Source organism: Callithrix jacchus, chromosome 5, assembly GCF_049354715.1.
Source record: "Callithrix jacchus isolate 240 chromosome 5, calJac240_pri, whole genome shotgun sequence".
In the NCBI taxonomy this organism is placed as follows: domain Eukaryota; kingdom Metazoa; phylum Chordata; class Mammalia; order Primates; family Cebidae; genus Callithrix; species Callithrix jacchus.
In genome coordinates, this window is record NC_133506.1 from 14,751,795 (window position 1) to 14,777,956 (window position 26,162).

A 26,162-nucleotide genomic window follows, 5' to 3' on the forward strand; every position below is an offset into this window, starting at 1 on the left:
AAGGACTTCATGACTAAAACACCAAGAGCATTGGCAACAAAAGCCAAAATAGAAAAATGGGATCTAATTAAAATAAAGAGCTTCTGAAGAGCAAAAGAAACAATCATTAGAGTGAACCGGCAACCAACAGAACGGGAAAAATTTTTGCAATCTACTCATCTGACAAAGGGCTAATATCCAGAATCTACAAAGAACTGAAGCAGATTTACAAGAAAAAAAACAAACAAACAAACCCATTCAAAAGTGGGCAAAGGATATGCACAGACACTTTTCAGAAGAAGACATATATGCAGCCAACAAACACATGAAGAAATGCTCATCATTATTGGTCATTAGAGAAATGCAAATCAAAACCACATTGAGATACCATCTCATGCCAGTTAGAATGGTGATCATTAAAAAATCTGTAGACAACAGATGCTGGAGACAATGTGGAGAAATAGGACCCCTTTTACACTGTTGGTGGGAGTGTAAATTAGTTCAGCCATTATGGAAGACAATGTGGTGATACCTCAGGGATCTAGAAATAGAAATTCCATTTGACCCAGCAATCCCGTTACTGGGTATATACCCAAAGGATTATAAATCATTCTGTTATAAAGACATATGCACGTGTATGTTTGTTGCAGCACAGTTTATGATAGCAAACACCTGGAACCAACCTTAATGCCCATCAGTGATAGATTGGACAAAGAAAATGTGGCACATCTACACCATGGAATACTATGCAGCCATAAAAAACGATGAGTTCGTGTCCTTTGTAGAGACATGGATGAATCTGGAAACCATCATTCTCAGCAAACTGACACAAGAACAGAAAACCAAACACTGCATGTTTTCACTCACTGGCGAGTGATGAACAATGAGAACACTTGGGCACAGGGAAGGGAACAACACTCACAGGGCTAGGTGGGGAGGTGAAGGAGAGGGGAGTGGAGGGACAGCGGTGGGGTGTGGCAGGGAGGATGGGAAGGGATAACACCAGGAGAAATGCCTGCTTTGGTGACTAGTGGGGCAGGGGGAAGGAGACAGCAAACCACCATAGCATATATGTATCTATGCAACAATCCTGTAGGATGCAGGATGTCCACATGTACTCCAGAGCCCAAAGTACAATAGAAAAAAAGGAAAAATATTTTTGAATGAAGCATCGGTCACTGTATCTGCATATAACTTTTGAGGAAGCATTGACCTAACTCCAATAGGAGGTGACCAATTAAACTATATGTGTAAATTCAGATTTTTTTTTTATCTTTGCGGTTGGAGCTCAGTATACTGGATGCTGAAAAACTCTTAGTGAAATTGTTTTGATTATCTGAAATGTTGCATTACTTGGGCTGATCCTTCTGAGAGTCATACTTTATATTCTTATATAATCTAGAGGTATGGAAGCAGTAAGGAACAGTGTATGATTTCAAATACACTGTTCAAGAATATAACTTCAAATAAAAGAGAGAATCTCTAATAACTTCTTGGTTTTTAATATCACATATACAGTAAGCACAAGGCAAAGCAACATTTATTTCATGGATTTTTGTTTACATGATGGGATATTTTCTCCATGTGCTATATCTGCTAAAAATAAAAAATATATTAAATTAGATAAACTATATAACTGTTTGACATTATCTTCTCAGATGGCAAGAGTGTTTGTTTCTAAAAAGCTTTTGTTCATTTTCTATACTTCATTTTACCACCCCCTCCCCTTCTCAGTCAGATGAAACCAATGTGGTTTCACACTTAAGGAAGATTAGGTTTGTTAAAACAAAAGAACAAAGAGAAAGGCAATTTTTTTTTTACCTCCAATACAGGCTCCTGAGCATCTAAAGAAAAGGCCCTGGTGGAACTGAGTATGGAACAAATAGAGAAAAAAGGGGAGAGGTTGACAAACCTGCTCTAGCTCTCCCCCAAAACCCAGTGCATGAGGGTTACCCAGGCTGACAGAGCTCATGCATGATCTTAGGAAGGTGGTGCTCAAACACTAGCATGTATTAAAATTGCTTGGATGACTTGACAAGATGCAAGGCTCAGTCAGCCTCCCAGTTTCTGAAATAGATCTGGAGTGGGGCCCCATAACTTGCATTTCTAATTAGTTTCCAGCCAATGCTGATGCTGTTAATCCACAGACCACACCTGGAGAATGAGAGTGATTTAGGAGAAAGAAGAATAGCCTAAAAAGAGGATTTTTTTTTTTCTGAGACAGAGTCTCACTCTGTCACCAGGGCTGGAGTGCAGTGGCGCGATCTTGTCTCACTGCAACCTCCGCCTCCAGGGTTCAAGCATTTCCCTGCCACAGTCTCCCGAGTAGCTGAGATTACAGATACCGGACACCACACCTCGCTAATTTTTGTATTTTTAGTAGAGACGGGGTTTCACCATTTTGGCCAGGCTTGCATTGAACTCTTGACCTCATGATTCACCTGCCTAGGCCTCCCAAAGTGCTGAGATTACAGGCATGAGCCACCACACCCACTCTAAAAAAGGATTTTAAAAATAAACTTCCAGATGAAGACTTTATTATGGCTTGCTCTGGAAAGCCATGTAAAAATGCAGCTAATGCATACAGAATATGTCACAGCTGATCAAATAAGAATTTATATAATCTGGCAAGAGAAGATACTCTCTAGGTCCCTGGGAATTAGGGCTCATCAGAGTTGCCAACTGCTAGCATTTGGTTCTTTTAGTAAAAGTACTTGACCATATTCTCAAATTTGGCGAAATCCCACGTAGTCTCTTGGGAACCCACTGTTTTGAAGAATCTAAATTAGTTGCAAATACCTGAATGCAAAAAATGGGGCTCTTGATAAACAGACGTGTCAATACTAAGGTGGAAAAGAAAGTCTCAGTACCATGTTTGCATGGATGCAACTAGATGTAGCAAATTCTCTCTCATTACACTCCAAGACTCCTTTATTGCCTTACATACTATGATTCTGTCTTGATAAATGTTCCAGTCTTCCTCTTCTCCTTATTCATGATTTTCCTTAATCGTTCCTTATCTTTTTATGAAATCTACCCTTCTCTGGCATTAGCTAGAACCATCCAAATGTTCTGTAATAAGAGGGTATTTAGCAGTGACTAATTCCAATAACCGTTACTATTGTTTCCCATGAATGTAGTTTGAAGCTTTTTCTGTATCCTACTGCAGCTATTTCTTCAGAGTTCATATTAGAACAGAGAGGATGCTGTTAAATATTTTTAAGTCTATGGTGTCCAACGTGGTCTTTTGATTATTATCCAAACATCCTCACCAGTCTTGATCTTCAAGAAGACACATGATCAACTCACTGCTGCTCCACAGATGTAAAAGAACAAGTTATGCCAGGGAAATCTCCATGCTGGTCCATCTGGAACAAAATGTAAACACAACATCTATGTTTTATAACATCTCCTTCCAATCCTATGACAAGTTGGATCTGGATTTAACATGTGGACATCAGGCAGTGAATAAATACTGATGGCCTATCTGGCAGTCATCGTCCTGGATAAAGATGGGAGGAAAAACAGGCCATAAGGGAGCTGCACTATGTCAGAGCTTAGCCCACCCTTTAACCTGGGCCCATGCCATGCAACTTGCATCCAAAGAGAAAGCTTGGTCCTGCAAAGAACCTGGAATAAAGAGAATAAGCATATTTTGATTTGTACACATATTCATGACTTCTGCATGGGGTAGTTTATTATCAGTCTGATTAAGGACTAAACCATGTTGGAGATGAGATACATTCTAGGACTTATGGTTCTTATGCAGCTTTTTCAGACCACTGACATTGCCATTACAATATTATCTCATCAGGCCATACAATTAGCAATGATCTAAGGTATGGGGCAATGTGTAATCTTTGAAGTAGTTTTCTTTTTGGCAAATATAAAATGTTGTGAGAAGACAGTAAAACTTCTGGATGATAAATGCCATCCATCTACTGGTAAACATTGTGTGTGTATATGTGTGTTACTGCATAACTCATCACACAATAAAACAATAAATATTATGTTCATGGATTCTGCAATTCAAAAATTTCAAAACAGCACAATGATGATTTTGTATTTCTGCTTTGTGATACCTGGGGTCTCAATTAGAATCTTCAAATACTGCAGGTGACTTGATGGCTAGGAGCTTGAATCATCTGAAGACATTTATTCATGTGTCTTGAGGCTAATACTGGTGGTTGGTTCTCTTCTGGGGTTATTGCTTGAGCACGTACGTAGGTAAGCTCATGCATGGGTCTCTGCTTAGGCTTTCTCACATCATGTTGGTGTGTTCCAAGAACAGGTGCTCAAAGAGAATCAGATAGAAGATGCATCACATTTTAGAAATTAGCATTGGCCTCAGTTAAGTCAAAGTCACAAGCCACTGACATAGAATCCCCCCTCTAAATGAGAGGAGTGTCCAATCTACATTCTAGGAGTATGTGAGATGGGATTATTTTGCAGTGCTCTTTGGGAAAATATAACTTGTCAAGGGACTGACTCACTTCTCTGAGTCACACTTGCTTTTCATTTAGATGATTTACTTCTCCTATTGCAAAAGATTGGGACTGCCTTGCTGTATCATGACATATTTCACTGTGAAGACAGAATCCTTACTTCTCAAGTTTAATTTGCTTTGAAGAACACAAATGAGATTCTACAAGATACATACTAGATGTTGAGAATGTATCTTAATAGAAGACAAGATGCTTTTTTTTTAGCAAAGGAGAAATTGACTCACTTCTGTGAGTCAAACATTGAAAACCTTTATGATTTATCTGGACCTATGATCCATCCCCACTTTACCTTGGGCTGGCTGGATAAACACACTTAAGATGTAGACGTTGAGTTGAAAATTGCTTTGACTGACTGCTGCTAACAGTTGAAGGAAATATTTTATGAGCAAAGCAGTTCTAAAACTAGAATTGAGTTAATTTGCACCCAAGTCTGTACCTTTATTTAATAAGTCTGTATGTTTTCTAGAAATTGAACAACGTGTCCATAAGAGGTTGTCTACCACATCAGGTGACCCTGGTTTAATACCAGGCTGTTTCCCATATGGAAAGTACTCTTGAAAATCCCAAAGGTCTCAAGATTGTGAACCTGGAGGTCCTAGGTAAAGGCTTTGGGCTCATTTGCATGTTTTTGTCTCTTTCCAAACGCTGCTAATGATTCTAAGGTTCCTCACCTTTCTGTGAACTTTATTAAAATGAATGTGCCTGAGTGAGTTGGGCCCCTTTCCTGAGTTACCTTCTCCTCTTTCCGCAGCCTAGAAGAAGAGACAATGGGTTAATTGAGGCAGCTACCTGCATGCAGCCCCTGGACAAACCTATCTCTCTGTTGTTTTTGGACTATAGTCTAAGTAAACTGCCTCAAAAATATTTTTTCAGAAGTTTTTGCCAATATTGCAATTTTCCTCCAAGGATTTGAGGAAAATGAAACTATTAGTGAATTGTCCATGAAAAAGCAAAACTAATATACCAGGCACTTTATATGTTATATTTTATAATTCATTTATAAATGTTATATATATATATATATATATATATATAGCACTTATATGTAACATTTATAAATATGTAGTATATACATATATAATTTAAAAATATATATTGTACATTTGCCTTCTTCTATTACAATACACTCTCTAACATCTAGTGTGTACCTTGTAGAATCTTAATCTTGTGTTCCAAAGCAATTCATTCTGAAGAATTAAGGGTCCTATCTTTATAGTGGGAAAGGTCATGCTAAAATAAGAGCCTTTATCTCTCTCTTTCTCTCTTTCTCTTCCTCTCTGTGATGGAATTACAGTTACTTCAAGGAGAGTATGTTCAGTTAGGAAACTTAATTCTCCCTTGTCTTGTAAGATAACTATTTCAGAAAGATATGTACATTAAACAACTGTTCAGGAGGATATGGTCATTAGACTTCACATCTTCGCCTTCTTTCACCTTGAATGAAAGGTGAACATTTGGATTATGGCACTGAAGATATAAACACTTCTATGATTTAGAATAGATGTTCTCAAACTCAGAGCGGATCAGAATCATTTGAGAGTTTACTAAAATGCAGATTGCTTCTGGGCACTCCACTTTCAGAATGACTGCTCTACCCTAAGTATGGTCTGTGGCCCAGCAGCATGGCAGTAACCTAGGAGCTTGTGAGAAACAAAAGATCTCAGGCTCCAACCTAGACATAAAAAATCAGGACCTGCCTTTTAGCAAGATCATCAGGTGATTGGATGCCTGTTTAAGATTGAGAAGAAGAATTACTGTTCTGGAATTATAGTTTGTAGCCATTTCCTACTGTTCCTATTTGCAATTGTATTATAATATGTGCCTCTGGTCATACCTAAGGTTACAGGCAATCTCCACTGTACTTAAACAGCCAAAAAAGTATATTCTGCATCCAAGAATTTAATAATACTATTAAAAAGATAATTATTCCCTAAATTGTTTTAATATTAGTAACAAGTAGCCCATAATATATCCCACAATCTTTTTTTTTTTTTGAGACAGAGTCTGGCTCTGTTGTCTGGGCTGGAATGCAATGGCACAATCTCAGCTCACTGCAGCCTCCACCTCCCAGGTTCAAACGATTCTCCTGCCTCAGCCTCCTGAGTAGCTGGGGCTACAGACACCCACCCCCTTGCCCGGCTAATTTTTGTAGTTTTAGTAGAGATGGGTTTTCACTATGTTGGCCAGGCTAGTCTTGAACTGTCCTCAAGTGATCTGCCCACTTCAGCCTTTCAAAATGCTGGGATTACAGGCCTAAGCCACCTCTCCCCGCCCCACAATCATTTTTAATACTATAGCTAAACCTACAAAAGGGCTGGGGCTTTCTTTTATCTAAGACAAAAGTTAAAATATAGTGATGGACAGCACTGATTCATAAATGAAATTCAGAATTTGAACTTACGAAAGTAAAAAATAAAGAAGTAAATCACAGAAGTGTCTAGATAGAAAAGTATAAATTCCTATGTAGACTAGGTTAATTAAATCATGACAAAAATGGGTATCATAATCCCCATTATCCTATTAGATGCAATGTCCAACTGGCTGTACAGAAAAAGAGAATTCGTGTACTGAGATAATTTGGAAAATGCAGTAGAAATTTAAAATCCATTTAATACAATTTTTTTCTTGCTCTAATATGTTTTTATTTTCAAAGGACAGCTTCAGTATAAATTCAATACAGCACAGATACTTTTACAAATTTATGTGTGTATGTATATATGAGATGACAGGGTAAAATGTGTAATTCTAAACATTTGGCTTCAGGAACTAAAAGAAACACTATTCTATTGAATCAACTTATTATTAGACTTTAAAATACACATGTTTAGGAGGAGTGTGGTGGCTGACGCCTGTAATCCCAGCACTTTTGGAGGCTGAGGCAGGTGGATCACTTGAGGCCAGGAGTTTGAGGCCAGCTTGGCCAACATAGTGAAACCCTGTCTCTACTAAAAATACAAGAATTAGGAGAGCATAGTGATACATGCCTTTAATCTTAGTTACTTGGGAGGCTGAGGCAAGAGAATCCCTTTAACCTGGGAGGCAGAGTTTGCAGTGAGCAGAGATCATGCCAGTGCACTTCAGCCTGGGCAACAACAGAGCAAGACTCCATCTCAAAAAAAAAAATAGACAAAAAACAAAAACCACCCACATATTTAGAAGACTTCTGATGCCAGATGGCTGCTGAGCTTCCATTCATAATATTTCTTCTTTCTCTGATGCCTTAATATTATACAAAATAAAACTCCATAATTTAAAAAAAAAAAAAGTCATGGGAAATAGAGACTCTGAAATATTTAAGAACTTTAAGAACATTTTATAATCAGATTAAGATCACAATCTCATCAAATTACGAATCTGCAATCCCATAGAGGTTTAAAACATGTTTCCCCAAAAACTCTTGTGGAAGGGGTGTAGGAATAGAGTTAAAGGACTAAGGGTTAGGAACAAAGGAGAAAGTGCTATGTGATCGTTGGACCGCTGTTCCCATACTGCAACTGAAAGTGTTTTTCTTCAAGAGAAAATTAAGACAGTGGTTCCCTAATTCAAGTTTCTCTATACCGATTTTTTTCAATGTTTATCTTGATGTGATCTGAAGATCTTACTGAAAGATAAATTCTGATTCACGAGTTCTGGGGTGGTGCCAGAGACTGGACCTTCCTAACAGTCTCCCAAGGGATATCAGTGCTGCTGCGACGTGTACTGCTCTTTGAATGCCACGGTCTATACCATCAGTAACCAACTAAAAATTATGATAGGAAAACAGCATCCCATTCACAATAACAACAATATCCCAGGGTATCTGGAATATATTAGAAAAAGAATTCACAAAATCCAAACAAATAAATAATTAAAACTTTTTTTTTTTTTTGAGACGGAGTTTTTTTGCTCTTGTTACCCAGGCTGGAGTGCAATGGCGCCATCTCGGCTCACTGCAACCTCCGCCTCCTGGGTTCAGGCAATTCTCCTGCCTCAGCCTCCCGAGTAGCTGGGATTACAGGCACGCGCCACCATGCCCAGCTAATTTTTTGTATTTTTAGTAGAGACGGGGTTTCACCATGTTGACCAGGATGGTCTCGATCTCTCGACCTCGTGATCCACCCGTCTCGGCCTCCCAAAGTGCTGGGATTACAGGCTTGAGCCACCGCGCCTGGCCTTATTTAAAACTGTTTTAAAAAATTAAAGGAAGTAAAGAAAATTATCCATGTCATGGCAGTAATGAGATACAGGAGAAAGGGCTGACTGAGGACTTCTGCCTTTACCTAGCTCTGTGACTCTGCAGACTTACTGTAGTCTTTATTTCATCATCTCATAAGTAAAAGGCACCAAATTCATAACTTAAAGTCTCCAATAGTCAAATAACTGGGTTTTTAAAATTTTTAATTGGGAGTCCATGGAAATTGATCTGAAGACATGAATGATAAAATAAAAACTTATTTTTTTCTCAACTCTAATAGACATCTAACATGTCCTTCAATTAAATGTAATAGTGCCTTTACCCATTGTGGTAAAGGCAGAAACTGTTTTGTAGTTACCCGTAGAAATCACCGATATGTTTCTATTACATATTTATTGCAGATATCTCTTATTCTTTGTCCTCATCACTGTTTTAAAATTATGGTAGTAGATTGCTAGTCAATACATTTATTTCACCACATAAATAGAATCAAAAACAAAAATCATGTGACTATCTTAGTAAGTGCAGAGAACGTTTTCAGTAAATTCCAACATCCCTTCATCATAAAAGTCTTCAACAAACTAGGCCTCAAAGGAACATACCACAAAATACTAAAAGCCCTTTATGACAATTATGAACAAAAACTGGAATAAATGGAGAGGAAAATTACGTTCATGCATGGGATGAGCAATCATGGTAATTTTGTTGATAAAGTCTTTGATATCCCACACTCAATGACTTGAATTACTTATCTGAGTTGAAAAACGTTCTAACTGGGTCTTACTATGATGCTCATTATTGAAACAAAAGAAAGAAATATAAAATCCTTAGGGGAAAGAGTCACTAGGGAAATTTTAAGTAATAATTTCTACTATAATTTTTAATTATATAATTCTTCACAGTCTATATGGATTATTTCACATTATTATGTTGCGTAAAACTAAGCCATTTTTGCCCAATAGGTAGCTTTCTTTATGGTATTTTATATAATATTATTCTTTAAAAACTAGTTTTAGTGGTGATTTAAAAAGTGATTATCAGCAATCAATTGATATCTCAGGAACACAGACCTGGGGGTTGATTGTATGGAAAACTACATTAATTGAAGTTCAAAGAATGAGTATTTGGGAAATTTTTCTAAGGACTCACTTTACTACTCAGGAACATGTATAAATCTGGCTTCTAAGACTAGAAAGTAGCAAACTTTTCAAGTGCCCTTAATAAAAATATTGAAACCAGGGGAAGAGAATAATTTGAGAAGTATGACCGGTGCCTGAGAAGGACTTCTGCAGAGTCCTGAAAAGACACTGGAGTTGAGTTTGGAGACAAAGCATTGCTTAGAATTTTGGTTTTGCTTCTTTTTAGCTGTGTAATACTGAAACATTTTTATTATGCCTCCCTAAGACTATGAATTTTACATATGCAACATGAGCTGATAACATCTCCTTGACAGGAGTGTTGTAAATACTGTATCAGGTAATGTGAAAGAAAGCCCTTCAATCGTCTTTGGGAAACAGAAAGGGCTCACAAAATATTGACTGTTGTTCACACTGGTCCTCTTTCCTTCCTCACTGAGGTGCCAATGAATTGTATGGGGATCAGTGTATGTGTGATTCACTTTTCTTTGCTCTTGATATTAATGTGGGTACTTCTCAGGTCATCAAAGACATTTGTCATGATTCGGTTTTCCAAAGTCTGGTTAAGTTAAAGATGGATCTATGTACGTTTTTAGCCCATAAACATGCATGTTGATGGTAAGAAAAAAATGTTTAGTAATGTGCCAACTCATGTCTTTACCTCAGATTCCTCAACTAGGGATGCAAACAATACTACTTACTTTGTAAGGATGTTTTGGTATTTACTAGGCACCTAATAGAGTTTGTGACTTGTAAAAGGTGCAAGTAAGTGATTTCAATTACTGTACAGCATATAGACCAGACTCAGCAGAGTGTCACAGGTGGAACAGGTCAGCTGGACCTTTCAGACTCACAATGAGTGAACAAGAAAAGGGCATTGAGTCTAACAAGCCTTGCAAGCAAAAGCCACTCTCAATTCCAGGAAAGAAAATCAGGCCATGAGGAGACATTTTTAGAAATACAAATAATAGTGAGTTTATCTGCCGCTTAATTTCCATGGGGACTTATATGTCTCATAGCATACCTTTAACTGTGAAGCATACTGTTATACAAATCCAGCCTTTCAAACACTAACCCAGAATCCATGACTTATTAAGCTCATTCATGCCTGAAGGCTTTCCATTCACAGTCTTCTTGTTTCCATAGAAATGTCAGGAATATATCCTTCAAAGCAGATTTTCAGCTTCTGCTAATAATTTTATGGCATCTGGACTGTATCCTCTGAAAGAATATAAAACACCTTTGGCTTAATATCAGCCATCACGCAAATGTTCTCCTCATGTTCCAATGACACATCATTGTACCTTTTCCCATCAGATAATAGATAGCTATTGTGGCAATAAATGTGTGAGTTTCAAATAGGAAGCTGAGAACAAGGACATGAGGTGTTGTGTAATATAGGCAGACAAGGCACCTTAAAGATATGTCATTGAAGCAAATTGTTTTAAGAATATTAGAATGTATTGCATCATTCCTTCTTTATGCATCTTGTTCCTGTCACCAAACTTTTCTATGGTGACAAAGCTAAGCGTGAAGATGTTGGAAGCACTCTCATTCAGTATTTGCATCATAATCCAAAGTAGCAGATCATTTATCTGAAAAAGTAGCTATAACAAGAAAATTATTTTCTCTTTGATTTGATGACCACTCACATCAAATTGTTAAAACAGCCTGTCCTACTTATGTATAACTAAGACAAAGTTTAAAATAAGACAGCTTGTCTAAGTTGAACATTTTTAAACTTAATGAGTGTATTTGTAGAGTATGCATATTGGAAAAATCTTTGGTGGGAATGAGGCCTGGTCAGAAAGTAAAGAACAATGCAATTTGGGAATCTGGTCCCCTCATTGTTCTGAACCAAGGATGATAAACAGCAAAATCAAGGACACATAGAGCATCTTTCTTAGTTCTGGGACTACACAAGTAGCCTTCCTTGGTTGTTAGTGAGCTATCTGATTTGAGAACAAGCATATATTTGCTTTTTATTTACCATTTACTCTTTTAAATGACTTGAATGTCAGCCTCCCACTGATTTTATCTTATTATTATTAATCTGACTTGTGGAGGAAAAATTTGATATAGGTCCACTTTACCAGTAACAAAAAATGCTATACTTAGGGTTAGACATTTTATAAAGTTGTCAATTCTTGTGAAAATAACATTTTAGAATTAAGAGACAATATAAAGGGGACCTGTATTAATCTGCTTTTACACTGCTGATAAAGACACTGCTGAGACTGGGAAGAATAAAAGGTTTTAATGGACTTACAGTTCCATGTAGCTGAGGAGCCTCACAGTCATGGCAGAAGGCACATCTTAAATGGATGGTAGCAGGCAAAAAGAGAGCGAGCTTATGGAAGGAAGGAAACTTCCATTTTTAAAGCCATCAGATCTCGTGAGACTTATTCACTATCATGAAAACAGCATGGGAAAGACCTGCCCCCATTATTCAATTACCTTTTACACGGCTCCTCCTACAACACCTGAGAATTGTGGGATTTACAATTCGAGATGAGATTGGAGTGGGGACACAGACAAAACATATCAGGACAAAATAACAAATCTGAGCTGAATATTTGACGAAATGGCATACATGCCACATCTCCATAGATGAGGCTTTACTCACACATCAAAAGGCTCACCATAGGTGCTAGAAATTAGGCCAGAGAATGTGGCTACAAGAAAATATCAGTGGATTTGTGGCACTCAACTCCTTATATAAGGATAAAAAACATTAAAATAAAACCTGGGAAATGCATATCCTGCTGCTCTTAAGTCAGTGGTAATGTTTATATATGACAAACAATGATAGTTAAACTCAGCAGTAATCATGAAATCCAATTGGTCTCTAAAATTATAAAATTAATTATCTTTTTGGACATTTTAATGGCTACTAACATTTCTGATTTTAAGCTGAGCCTAAATGGATATTCAGACTATTTATTAGAATTTCACCCATGAGACAGAGCAGGGCGCCCCCTCTTACAGTCCTGTTCACCTCTCTACTAAGTATGGAAATAAAGTAAAGTATTGAGTTCCTTCAAGGGAAATTTCAGGCTCCTAGCTAGCCTTGAGAAGTAAATAAAAGACTTGATAAGCCAGAAGGTAATAGTAGCTTAAAATAATAGCAAATAAAGTTAGAATCACGAGACTTTTTATTTGTTATAAAAACTAAAGATACCAACATAAGTGTCTGAGTTGTTTCTCCAAAACCCAGATCCTACCAAATGGTTCCATTGGCACTTAGACCTCAAATAAGGGAGAACTAAGGTCTGAACTTCGACCACCATTCTTTGTTTTAAATTTCTTTCCAAGGGGCCTGCAGAAAGTCATGACCCCTTTGCAAAATTACAATAGTGAGAGACATGTAGCATAGTCAACCCCATCTTGCTTCTAACCTCTAAAACTGTCCTTGCTCATTCCTACACATAGGTCAAACTAACTATGGGAGGAGTTTAGTTTATAGTTTAACTTTAAAATAAGGATGATGGCCGGATGTGGTGGCTTAAACCTGTAATCCCAGCACTTTGGGAGGCCGAGGTGGACAGATCATGAGGTCAGGAGTTCGAGAGCAGCCTGACCAACATGGTGAAACCCCGTCTCTACTAAAAATACAAAAATTAGCTGGGTGTGGTGGCATGGGCCTGTAATCCCAGCTACCCAGGAGGCTGAGGGCAGAAGAATTGCTTGAACCTGGGAGGCAGAGGTTGCAGTGAGCCGAGATTGCACCACTGCCTTCCCGTCCATATTTATAAACCTAATGGAAGGCTACAAGATTCGAATTATGGTAAAGCCTTGAATTCTGCTAAGACCTAGGCATAGTTAAATATAACTAGTCATTGTTTTCTAGTTTGCATTTTTTAATTGTTTGCTACTCAGGAGTCACTAGCCAGTGGTCATAAAATTTACAACTTTCCAATTTGCTGTTATAAATAACATTGTTACTATAAAACCTAAGACATGTTTGAAATATTTTTCAGATTTTGCATTCTTGTGAACCAACTGATACCACTTGGATTGGTGACAAACCCTTCCCACTAGAACTGACTCAGCACACTAGGACAATTTTGACACCCCTGTGATTTCATCCCTGATCCAACCAATCAGTAGTGCCCATTCCCTAGCCCCCTGCTTTCCAAGCAATTCTTAAAAACCCTACTAGCTAAATTATTGGGAAGGAAAATTTGAAAGATACTTTCTGACCTCCTTGCTTGGTCATCCTGCAAGCATGGATTAATCCTGCAAAGATTAATGGACTCTTTCTCTGCTACACCATCTGCTGTTTTCACTGCATTGGCCTTTTTTGATGCTGAGAGTCTAGAAGTGACCAAGAAGATTTAATAACTCATAGATTTTAAAATGTATTTCAACTTAGATACTATCTTCTTTATCATTCTCATTTTACAGAAAGAAAACTGGCTTTCAAAGAGCTTAATAACTATTTTTAAAAAAATATTATTTATTATTAAGTGCTTATTTTTGGGTGCCATTAAAAATAATTACCTCAATTAAGAAAGATAATAGAAATCAAATCCACTCGGAACCTATTTGTTTTTTCTGAGCGGTGAGCAAGAAGATATTTCACGTGGTAAGATATATGAGTGAAACCAGAACCTATTTTTTTTTCTGAGCAGTGAGGAAGAAAAACCCCATTGGGGACAACAGTCACATCCGTGAGCCATAGATAACATTTTTTTCTGTTACCCTCCATTTGTTTTTAACAAAGCTTATTTTCCTTAACCAATTGCAAATCAGAAAATCTTTGAATCCACTTATGACCTTTAAGCTCCTGCTTCAAGATACTCTACCCTGTTAGGCCAAAACCAATGTGTAACCTTCATGTATTGATTTACAATTTTGTCTATAACTTCTGCTTTCCTAAAATTTACCCTTGTCTTTAAAAAACCTTTGCTTGTATGGCATCAGGGATGTCCTGTCTTAAGTGTTAGAAGCCTGATCCTCCTTACTTGGCTCCCTGCAAATAAACACCCTTCTTTCTATCATTGCAAACCTTGATGTGGTTATCTGGTGTTAATCCATAGGCAAAGTGGATCATAGTTTGGTTTTATAATGCCAACTGGGTTATAGATATAAAATTTTTTTAGATTTCTGTATTTTTCTAAAGTATTGGCACAGAGAAAATAATTATATCAACTTACAAAGTTATCAATATTTATATGAATTAAACCATGTTAGTGTTTTCATCATTGCTATGGGAGGGAGTTTGGAAGAGGAAAAGTTAAGTAGCTACAGAACAAATCGAAGCCTGAAGAAGACGTTTTCACTGTAACTTGTTCTAGCTACACTTGAAATGGAAGTTGAGGAAAATCACCTGTGAACAAACAAGTTAGTCCATTGGGAAGTCATTGAGATTTCCTCTTTCCATGAGTCAAATGTCCTAGGGAGCCATTCTCATATTTTCCCTCATCTCATCAAACTGCACAAAGAGAAACACAAGATAATTCCTTTACAGATTCCTCAGAGAAATCCCAGTGGTTCTGCTTTAAATGTGATTACTGTAAACCTTCTGAGACATTGTCAGTCTTCCAGGGACAGAATTAATATCTGCTGGAGATCTTTGCTGGACTCTATTCTAAACTGTTTACAGTTTTTATTCTTTGGAAAATTCAGTAAATCTCAGGTACTATCACAGGACTCAGATTCACAAATTTCTCTGTCATTTTGGCTACACATTGCATGTTAAAGGGAAGCATCACTTCATCTTTGGGGTTATTCTCTTTTCTGTTGCTTCACGGATTTGTTATGTATGTACCATCAGTCAAAGGATGCCACTGCTCTAAAATTGTCAGGAACAACAAAACATAGAGTTGGAAAGAACCATTCACTTCTGTTTAATTAAACAAATAATTATTATGTTCAATCTACATGCCAGAAACATTTTCTAGGTGCTTGGAATCTAGAACCAACCAAGAAAACTTAATTCCTCATGGATTTTAAAAAATATTCCAACTTGGACACTATATTGTTCATCATTCTCATTTTGGAGAAGGAAAACTGGCATTCAAAGAGCTTAATGACTATCTTTTCTTAAAAAATTATCTATTAAGTGCTTTTATTTGGGTACCACTAAAAACTAATTATCTCAATTAAGAAAGATAACAGAAATCAAATTGAGCCAGATATTTATATATGTCATATGGTAAAATGTGAGTGAAACCAGAACCTATTTCCATCTCCATCACTAGCTGTGATATTTATCTTTTATAACTTAAATTTTTCCTCTAGAAAACTGAGATAATAAAGCTTGTTGTCAAATGAACTACATCATGACCCATGTGTTTGATAAAAAAATTTAACCTTTAGATCAAAGATAATTTGAATAATTTTGATGAAAATGTTAGCCACTATTTTACAAAATTTATCAAGCACAAGATCGAATTTAGTACATAGGATAAAGTTTATAGCTTCCCATTCTCTCTAAAGTGTAAATAAGCAATTATTTAAATGCCATTGAAAGATTTTTTTGGGTAAAATAAATATAGTGCTCTGCAACTATTCAGTATTTTTGTGCCTCATGTGAATGACATGTTGTACTTAATTATTGCAGTGTACTTTTGAAAAATAGGTTTTGGGGATTTTGTTTAACGAAAATAAAAGGAAAACATGGAAAGAGAAAAAAGAGGAAGATAGGGCCAGGCACAGTGGCTTCTGCCTGTAATCCCAGCACTTTGAGAGGTCAAGGTGGGTCGATCATGAGGTCAGGAGTTCGAGACCAGCCTGGCCAAAATGGCAAAACCCTGTCTGTACTAAAAAGAAAAAATACAAAAAATTAGCTGGGCATGGTGGCAGGCAATTGTAATCCCAGCTACTTGGGAGGCTGAGGCAGGAGAATCAGTTGAACCTGAGAGGCGGAGGTTGCAGTGAGCCAAGATTATGCCAATATACTCCAGCCTGGGCAACAAAAGCAAGACTCCATCTAAAAAAAAATACTCCTGTGGACAGTTATAAACTTTTAGAGGAGACTTGATTGTCTTAATGTCTGATGATAAACCCTTCTAGTAATTATGCACAGAGTTGGGTCTCTTCGATGCCTTGACATACAGTCCATGTGGATTTAGACCTAACAGTAAATAAGTAAGACCTAATGATGCCCAGTGCCTCAGCCAACTGCCTATGACTAACATTTCCTTAAATGTGAGAGAAAGGTAGTTATGCATGCACACAATTTCTTTGTAACTTTATTGTTCTGTCAAAGGTTGACTTTTACCAAGCCTAAGGTCACTATCCTTTTTTTTTTTTTAACTTGAAATTGCTGGTAACAGAAAAGGAAGCAGGTATTTTCCTTTTATTTTAGGCCAGATCAATTCTATTATCTGCCAATTTTCTTCCTCATCCCCCATAGAGTATAAACGGACTCTCTTTATTACTATTACTGTTAATAGATATTTGCTTATAGCATAATAATTCAAACATTCTTTATTCTAACAAACTAGTTAGCAGTTGAGACAATTGACTACTCTCTTCATAGATGTAAAAACTAAAAGTCAGAGAGATTCCTAACATCTCCAAGGTCACTTCCATCAGTTTGCAGTGGATCTGACTTAGAACACATGACTCTCTACTTATCTTAATGCTCATTCCACTCAATCAGTGGTTCTCAATGTGTGGTATCCAGATCAGTAGCATCAATATCCCCTGCTGTGTCTCACCCTATGCAATATGGTTAGGCTTTGTGTCCCCACCCAAATCTCATCTTTAATTGTAATCCCCATAATCCCCACACATCAAGGGAAGGACCAGGTGGAACTCATTGAATCATGGAGGCAGTTTCCTCCATGCTGTTCTTGTAATAGTAAGTTCTTATAGGATATCATGGTTATAGAAGGGTCTCTTCCCACATCATTCTGCACTTCTCCTTCCTGCCACCTTGTATAGAAAGTGTCTTGCTTCCCTTTCACCTTCCACCATGATTGTAAGTTTCCTGAGGCCTTCCCAGCCATACTGAACTGTGAGTCAATTAAACCTTTTTCCTTTATAAATTACCCAGTTTCTGGCAGTTCCTTTCCTTTTCTTTCTTTTCTTTTCTTTTTTTTTTTTTTTTTTTTTTGAGTGGTGTGATCTTGGTTCACTGCACCCTCTGCCTCCAGAGTTTAAGCAATTCTCCTGCATCAGCGTCCCAAGTAGCTGGGGTTACAGACAAGTGACACTACACCCAGCTAATTTTTGTACTATTGGTTGAAAAGGGGTTTCGCCATGTTGGCCAGGCTGGTCTTAGACTCCTGATCTCAGGTGATCCACCTGCCCTGGGCCTTCCAAAGTGATAGGATTACAGGTGTGAGCCACTGTGCCTGGCCAAGCAGTTCTTTATAGCAGTATGAAAATGGACTACTACACTAGGTTAGACAGACTAAAGACCTGGCATCTTAATTCCCTAAACCTCTTAATTGTTACTTTGCATGGCAAAGGGACTTTGCAGGTGTGTTAAGAATCTTGAGATTGAAAGATTATCCTGGGATTTTTGGATTGACCCAGTGTAATTGCAAGGGTCCTAATAAGAGAAAGGCAGGAGGACCAGAGTGACAAAAGGAGATATGGTGATAGAAGTAGAGCTCAAATTGATGCAAGAATGGCAGGTGACTTCTGGAAGGTAGAAAAGGCAAGGAAAAAGATTCTCCTCTGGGGTCTCCAGAAGGAATACAGCCCAGCTGACCTACCTTGGGCGTCTTACCTATATAACCATAACATAATATATTTGTGTTGTTTTAAGACATTAAATTTGTGGCAATTTCTTATAGCAGTAGTAGAAAACCTAAGAGACATGAAAATTTGGACCTCCAGTATTTTTAACAAGCCATCTAGGTAATTTTACTGGATGGAAAAATAGAATAATCTGTTCTAAATTATTCAGTAAAAATGTTAATACGCCAACAAAGCTGTGTTATGAAGAGTTTGTTAATGAAATTAATACATAAAAAAATACCTTAAAGAAAACTCTGTGGAGGCCCAAGGGCATCAAGAAGAGATTATGTGCTCTCCTAGGGAAGCAAATAGAGAAAAAAACCCAGAACCCTGGGGAGGCAGGAGGTAAAGATGTCAATGCAGTGATGAAATGCAGGCAAAATGGGCTGACTGAGGACTTCTGTCTCTACCTAGCTGTGTGACTCTGCAGACTTACTGTGGGTCTTTATTTCATCATCGAAAAAAATGAAAGGGACCAAATTTATAACTTAAAGTCTCCAATAGTTAAATTGCTATTTTTTAAAATTTTTAATTGGGATTCCATGGAAAGTGGTCTGAAGACATGAATGAAAAAACAAATTTTTGTTTTTACTCAACTCTAATTGAAATCTAACATGTACTTCGATTATGAAAGTAAGTGACAGCTTATAGTAGTAGAGACAAAAACTGTTTTGTAGTTACCAATAGAAATCACGGGTATGTTCCTATTACATTATAATTATTGCAGATGTCTCTTAATTTCCTTTGTACTCATCACTGTTTTAAAATTATTGTAATGCATTGCTGATCAACAAATGCATTTCACCACATAAACAGAATGAAAAACAAAAATTATGTGATCGTCTCAGTAGGTGCTGAGAAAGTTTTCAATAAATCTCAACATCAATTCATGATAAAAATCCCTCAACAAATTAGGTATCAAAGGAACATATCACAGAATAATAAAAGCCACCTGTGACAAACCCACAGCCAACATAATAGTGAACATGAAAAAGCTGGAAGCATTTTCCTTAAGAACTAAAACAAGACAAGGATGCCCACTCTCACCCCTCCTATTCAACACAGTACTAGTAGTGTAGCTGGATGTGGTGGCTCATGCCTTTGATCCTAGCACTCTGGGATGCCGAGACAGGCAGATTGCTTAAGTCCAGGAGTTCAAGACCAGCTTAAGCAACATGGCAAAACCCCACTGTGTTTTATGTATTTCTCTACAAAAAATACATAACAGTTGGCTGGGTGTGGTGGCACACACCTGTGTTCCCAGCTACTTGGGGTTGGGGGAGCTGTTGAGGCAAGAGGATAACTTCACCCCAGGAGGCAGAGATTGCCATGATCCAAGATCTTCATCCTGAGTGACAGAGCCAGACACTGTCTCAAAGAAAAGAAAAGAAAAACTAGCCAGAGCAACCAGGCAAAAGAAATAAAGAAAAGGCATAAAAATTGGAAAAGAGGAAGTCAAATTATCTTCCCTTTCTGTCCATATGATTCTATACATAGAAAACACTAAAGACTCTGCCAAAAGGCTCCCAGACCTGATAAATGACTTCAGCAAAGTTTCCAGATACTAAATCAGCTTACAGAAATCAATTGCATTTCTGTACATCAATAACACGTAAACTGAGGGTAGTAAAAAATGAAATCCCATTTACAATAGCCACACACACAAAAAAACATAGGAATATATATTTAACCAAGGAGGTGCAAGAGCTCTACAAGGAGAACTACAAAACACTTCTGAAATAACAGACAACATAAACAAATGGTACTACACTCCATGCTCATGGATTGGAAGAATCAATATTGTTAAAATGTTCACACTGCCCAAGGCAATCTACAGATTCAACACTATTCTTATCAAATTATCAATGTCATTTTTGACAGAATTAGAAAAAAAAAAGATAGTCTAAAGTACATGGGAACCAAAAAGAGGACAAATAGCTAAAGCAATCCTAAGCAAAAAGAACAAAGGTGAAGGCAGGCACCGCATTACTTGACTTCAAATTATACTATAAAGCTGTGGTAACCAAAACAGGATGGTACTGGTAAAAAAAAAATACAGACCTAGATTAATAAAAAGAATAGAGAACCTAGAACTAAAGCCAGATACCTACAACCTACTGATCTTCGACAAAGTTGACAAAAATAAGCAATGGAGAAAGGACTGCCTATTAATAGTTGATGCTAGAAAAACTGGCTAACTATAAGCAGAAAAATGAAACTGGACCACCTATCACTGTATACAAAAATTAACTCAAGAGAAATCAAAGACTTATATGTAAAACCTCTAACTATCAAAATCTGAGAAGAAAACCTAGGAAATACTCTTCTGGACAGGGACTGAGGCAAAGAATTTATAACTAAGTCCTTGAAAGCAATTGCAACAAAACAAAAATTGACAAATGGGACCTGATTAAACTAAAGAGCTTCTACACAGCAAAAGAAACTGTCAACATAGTAAACACACAATGTACAGAATGGGAGAAAATATTTGCAAACTATGCATCTGACAAAGGATTAATATTCTGAATCTATAAGGAACATAAACCAACCAACAAAAAATACCATTAAAATATGGGCAAAGGTCATAAACACACACTTCTCAAAAGAAGACATAAAACAGCCAAGAAACATGTTTAAAAATATTCCACTTAACTAACGATCAGATAAATGCAATTCTAAACCATAAGGAGATACCATCTCACACCAGTCAGAATGGCTTATTAGAATGTGAAAAAATAACATGTTGGCAAGACTATGGAGAAAAGAGAACTATTCATAGGAGCATAAATTGGTTCAGCCACTGTAGAAAGTTGTATGAATATTTCTCAAAGAACTAAAAATAGAACCATCATTCGGTCCCATCAACCCCATTACTGGATATATACTCAAAGGAAAATAAATTATTCCACCAAAAGGACATCTGTGCCTGTATATTTATCAAGCACTAATCACAATTGCAAAGACATAGAATTAGTCTAGGTACCCATCAACCCACTGGACTGGATAAAGAAAATGTGGTACATATACACTATGGAATATTATACAGCCAAAAAAACAACAAAATCCTGTCCTTTGCAGCAGCATGCATGCCACTAGAGGCCATTATCCTAAGTGAATTAAAGCAAAACAGGAAACCAAATATCACATGTTCTCACTTATAAGTAGTGGCTAAACCTTGAGTAACATGGGCATAAAGTTGGGAACAATAGATACTCTGGGAACTAGAAGAGGGGGAAGGAAGGGAGGCAAGTAAGGGATGAGAAGCTTCCTATGGGGTACTATGTTGACAATCTTGGTGACATCATCAATAGAAGCCCAGTCTTATTATGACACAGTACACTCTTGTCACAAACTGTAAAATTAAATAATGGTAGTAGATACATCACTAGATTCTTATTATACAAGGTGCTGATAAAGAAACACATGTATTTATTATAAATTTATTATTTTGCATTTAGAAAACTATCTTTTTAAAAGCTTGTTTTTCTTTAAAAAAAAAACCTGTATGCCTATACATGTGTATGTGTATTTATATTTAAAAAATTTTATTCTGAGAGACATTTTATAGACTCCATACAGGCTACCCATGGGATTCATTATATGAAAACTAAGGAATAACCCCTGATATCATGTGTGCCTCAAAATATGATGTAATAGAAACAAGACAGATATTCTTATAACATATTTTCAAATAAAGAAACAGAAAAATAAGCTAAAACCTTGTTTAAAGTCACTTAAATCAGACTAGATAAGCCAAGGGCCTGGATTCTTTTCCATGTTTTCTCATATGTCCACCTAAGCATCTCTCACACTTCCAGAGGCCAAACTGGTATGAGTTCTTCCTAAATCTTTCAAATCCTATCTTTGCCTTTGAATTATAGTAAACTATACATATCCTAAAACTGGGGCCTGGCACAGTGGCTCATACCTGTAAGCCCAGCACTTCGGAACGCAAAGGCAGGCAGATCACTTGAGTTCAGGAGGTCAAGACCAACCTAGACAACATGGAGAAAACCCATCTCTACAAAAAATACAGAAATTAGCTGGGTGAGTGCCTGTAGTTTCAGCTACTCCAGAGGCCAGGGTAGGAGAATAACTTGAGCCCAAAAGGTGGAGGTTGCAGTGAGCCGAGGTTGTGCCACCACACTCTGGTAGAGCCAGACACTGTCTCAAAACCAAACCAACAAATGAAAAACAAACAAATTTGAGAAAGATGCTCTAAATGCTTTGAGAAGCAGGCTATGCCAAGTTTCCAATCTTCCTTAGTTGTACTGGCCTCAAAGTCAGTTAACAGTTTAAATACTTCCCTCAGAATGAGCTCAACTCTCAGCTAGGACCAGAAAAATAACAAACTCTGATATAGGCAATACAACAGTTGAAAAGATGACTTTGAAATCTGATACAATTCACTGAGCAGCTTTCCACAGTGTATTTTTCTCCTAACATACTGTATTGCTTGAAGGGATTTTGAAGTCCACATTCAAATCTGCAACTGTTTGAGTGTGATGCAATAAGATACCCTAGGAAATCAGGGCGGATAGATTAATTAGCCTTCTGGATACCCGATGATACATGAACCATGTACTCTTGGGAGTTCATAGTTAAGTTCAAATGATTGCCCAAAATGTTATCTGTTCATCCAGAGCTTATCTAAATCATCCGAATTTCATCACCATCCAAAATTCAGCTGACATTCGTGTGAGGATTTCCTTTCCCATGCGATTTCTCCTTCCACTCTCAGCCAGAAATAATCCACACACTCTCCCAAGGTCATATAGCTGACAGGCCTCAAGAGGACTAGAAAGTAAAAACAAGCAAAAAAGTAAATAGGAATACATTCAATGTAAAATCTAGTTGTAGAGAATTAACTTTCTAAGTGAATACTGCATTCCTTTATATATTGTGCTGTGGCAGTATTTGTAAAGAATGTTCTAAGTGTGGCCACTTTAATGTACTTGTAGTAGAAAATAATAATACCTCATTTATTCTTGCTGCATTGTCCAAAATCTAGGTTATATCCTGAAATATCAAAATAGAAGAGTTGGGAAGTTTAGAAAAAATAGCCACAGAGTTGAATAAGACCTAGGGATTTAAATCTACAAGGAAACATTCAAAGAACCAGGACTTTTCATCACAGAGAAGAACAAACAGGACAACCGAGAAGGATAATACTTAAGAATACATGAAATAAAATAAAAAGGAAACAGTATCTTAGGCAAGAATAGAGAGTGACTGTGGTTTACTTATCCTGAGATCAAAACCAAAGGAAAGAATTATAAAGTGCTCTGAGAAATTGTCTGATCTTCAACTTGTTCACTTTCAGGGTAATTACTGTGGGAAAGCATATAATCTACTCTCTGAAAATCTTGACTGAAATATTATTTTCTATCTGATATTACTTAAATGTGTCCTATCTTGATTTAAGAAAATGGCCAAGATTCCTCAAGTTGCCTTATTAATAATGAATTCCTATATTCTGTTTATTATCCTATGATAAGAACAAATGCAATCACCAAGGAACCTTGTCTATATAAATAGCCATGTTTAAAGAGGTATCCTATTAAGAAATAATGATATGAATGGAGATCCAAGCTAGTGAAAGGTAAAAAAGTCTGCACTGAGAAAGAAGCATAGTGTGCCCCCAAATAACTTCTCAGATTCACCTTCTAATTTGCTGAAATTGTTCCATAGCTTTTGGTTTTAATATAGAATGCAGTGATTCGCACAGACACATTTATCTGTCTTATAATACTCAGTGAAATTAAGTGAGAAACCTTAAAATAACATTGGGTATGGCCGTAATATTAACTGCTCAATTTTTCCCAAAAAGCCCATAAGCTTCTTCACATTTCATAGCCCACTTGCTCTTCTGTGGGATCGTGTGGCTAGTTTTGCCAATAAGCTATGAACAGAAGTGCCATATCTAATTTCCAGGTCAAAATATACAGGATGAGGTGTAATGTCTTCACATGTTTCTTCCATGAGGCTGTGAATCACATAGAAACTATGTACTAAGATGGTAGCACTGGAAGACAGATACTGATTGAATTATTGTGTTCTTCCTGTGAGTAATAAATAGAATTTGAAAAGTTAAACATCGCCTACCTATCCTGACTTATAGTTGCAATAATTATTGGGTAACATTTGAGAGAAAAACATTTCCACTCTTCTCTCAATTTTCCCAATAGTCACTCCCGCAAAGAAACAACACACTAATTTTTGACTAAGGGTGAGGAGATGCTTTTTTACCTATTGATTCCTGAAAATCTGAAACTAGCAGTCATAGCCCTATGTACTTATTATATACTTAGCACAGAGATTTCTTTTCAACTATGAACATCACATAATCTATTTAAACAATTATAAAAAGTGAGTTCCTGTGAAAACATTCCTCCCATACATACATACATACATACATACATACATACATAGAATCTTACATTTACCTAATATTAAGGAAATATTGATAATATTTGTGTATTTTTAGCATTTTTTTCTATGTACAAATTGTATGAACCCATTTAAGGTAAAGAATCATTTTGTATACATTCGCACACAAATATTAGTTAGGCATTTTATTATTTTCTATTACAAACATTTGTATAGAAAATACTATAGAATTAAGAAAATATATATTTTCTATAGTGGAAAAAATATTTAAGCACTTACAGGTTAGGCTCAGGTTTTGGAGTGAAGAGTATCCACAGAATTCTGAAGCACTAAGATTCTGATTGAAGAAAAGTAACAAAGAGTTTTATAGAGTAAACAATGTATCTGCCACCACTGTCAGTGCTTTCTCTCTTTAATTCTCACAATTCTTTGGATTTTTTTCCACACTTTATAACAAAAAAATCTTGCTTAACAAGAAAAAAATTGAATTAAGGCTTAAATCTAGATCTTGATCTCTTATTTACACCATACATCTACCATGCACTAAGAATGTTTCCTTACTGTGTCACCAGGGTATGGGCAGAAACTAATTACATGTTCAAATATGGAGAAGAAAATGGAATTTAATAAATGAACAATTCAGACACACAAATGTGGATAAGGGAAATCACAGGTAAGATGAAACACCCAAGAGGTTAAAATAGCAGGAAAGCCTTGAGAACCTTAGACATGAAGGCTCACACTTGATGCCCTTGATAAGGAAATGATCACCACCAACCTGTGTTCTCTCTCCCCCACATTTGAGGGTTTCTTACCTGTGGCTCAAATACAACTGAGGACAGAGAGCAAAGGAGCCTGGTTTATGTTGTCATTCAGGTCAGCCTCCTGTGGCACAGAGTAGGGCAGACAAGGTGGGGGTGAATCTGGAAGGACGAAAAGAGATTACTCAGCCTACATATCAGTCACTTTCAGATAAACCACTTGGACACATCTTTAGTGGAAAGAAATGTATTATTATGAAAGGCAACCTGAAAATATAATTAAAAATGAAATTGAGTCAGGTCTGAACCATTTCCTAGGCAAGGGCTTTTTTTGTATATTAGTCAGAGAACACAGCTGGTTGTGAAAGAGAAGAGCCTTCTGAATTTTAGCAGGTGTATGATTCTGGTGAAAATAAGGATATGAGTCAAGAAAAACAGTTGAAAGAAAGAAAATTGATGAATGAGGAGAGGTAATGAATTGGGGAAGAGTTTGGTTGTATGACTTGGGAAAGGCAGA

The 26,162-nt window shown here is 36.8% G+C and overlaps 1 protein-coding gene across 12 annotated transcripts; it reads right to left on the reverse strand.

Annotated features, from left to right (window-relative positions):
• Positions 1-1,477: 1,477 nt before the first annotated feature.
• LOC128932018 (uncharacterized) lies at positions 1,478-26,152 on the reverse strand. 12 transcript variants are annotated; one of them, XR_013536325.1, is made up of 9 exons: positions 25,700-26,152; positions 25,164-25,221; positions 23,168-23,291; positions 13,998-15,231; positions 12,064-12,144; positions 10,819-11,015; positions 5,156-5,236; positions 4,062-4,273; positions 1,478-3,347 (listed from the first exon to the last, which is right to left on the reverse strand). XR_013536325.1 is itself a non-coding variant. In XM_078375468.1 (7 exons), the coding sequence occupies exons 3-6, from the start codon at positions 23,474-23,476 to the stop codon at positions 4,083-4,085; spliced, it is 339 nt and encodes a 112-aa protein (XP_078231594.1). In that variant the 5' UTR covers positions 23,477-23,513; positions 25,164-25,221; positions 25,700-26,134; the 3' UTR covers positions 1,478-3,347; positions 4,062-4,082. The 12 variants fall into 12 exon arrangements, 2 of the variants coding, with proteins under 2 accessions (XP_078231594.1, XP_078231595.1); XR_013536328.1 differs by lacking the exons at positions 12,064-12,144; positions 13,998-15,231 and adding an exon at positions 23,472-23,513 and having other exon boundaries at positions 23,187-23,291; positions 25,700-26,134; XR_013536324.1 differs by lacking the exons at positions 10,819-11,015; positions 12,064-12,144; positions 13,998-15,231 and adding an exon at positions 23,472-23,513 and having other exon boundaries at positions 25,700-26,150.
• Positions 26,153-26,162: the final 10 nt, after the last annotated feature.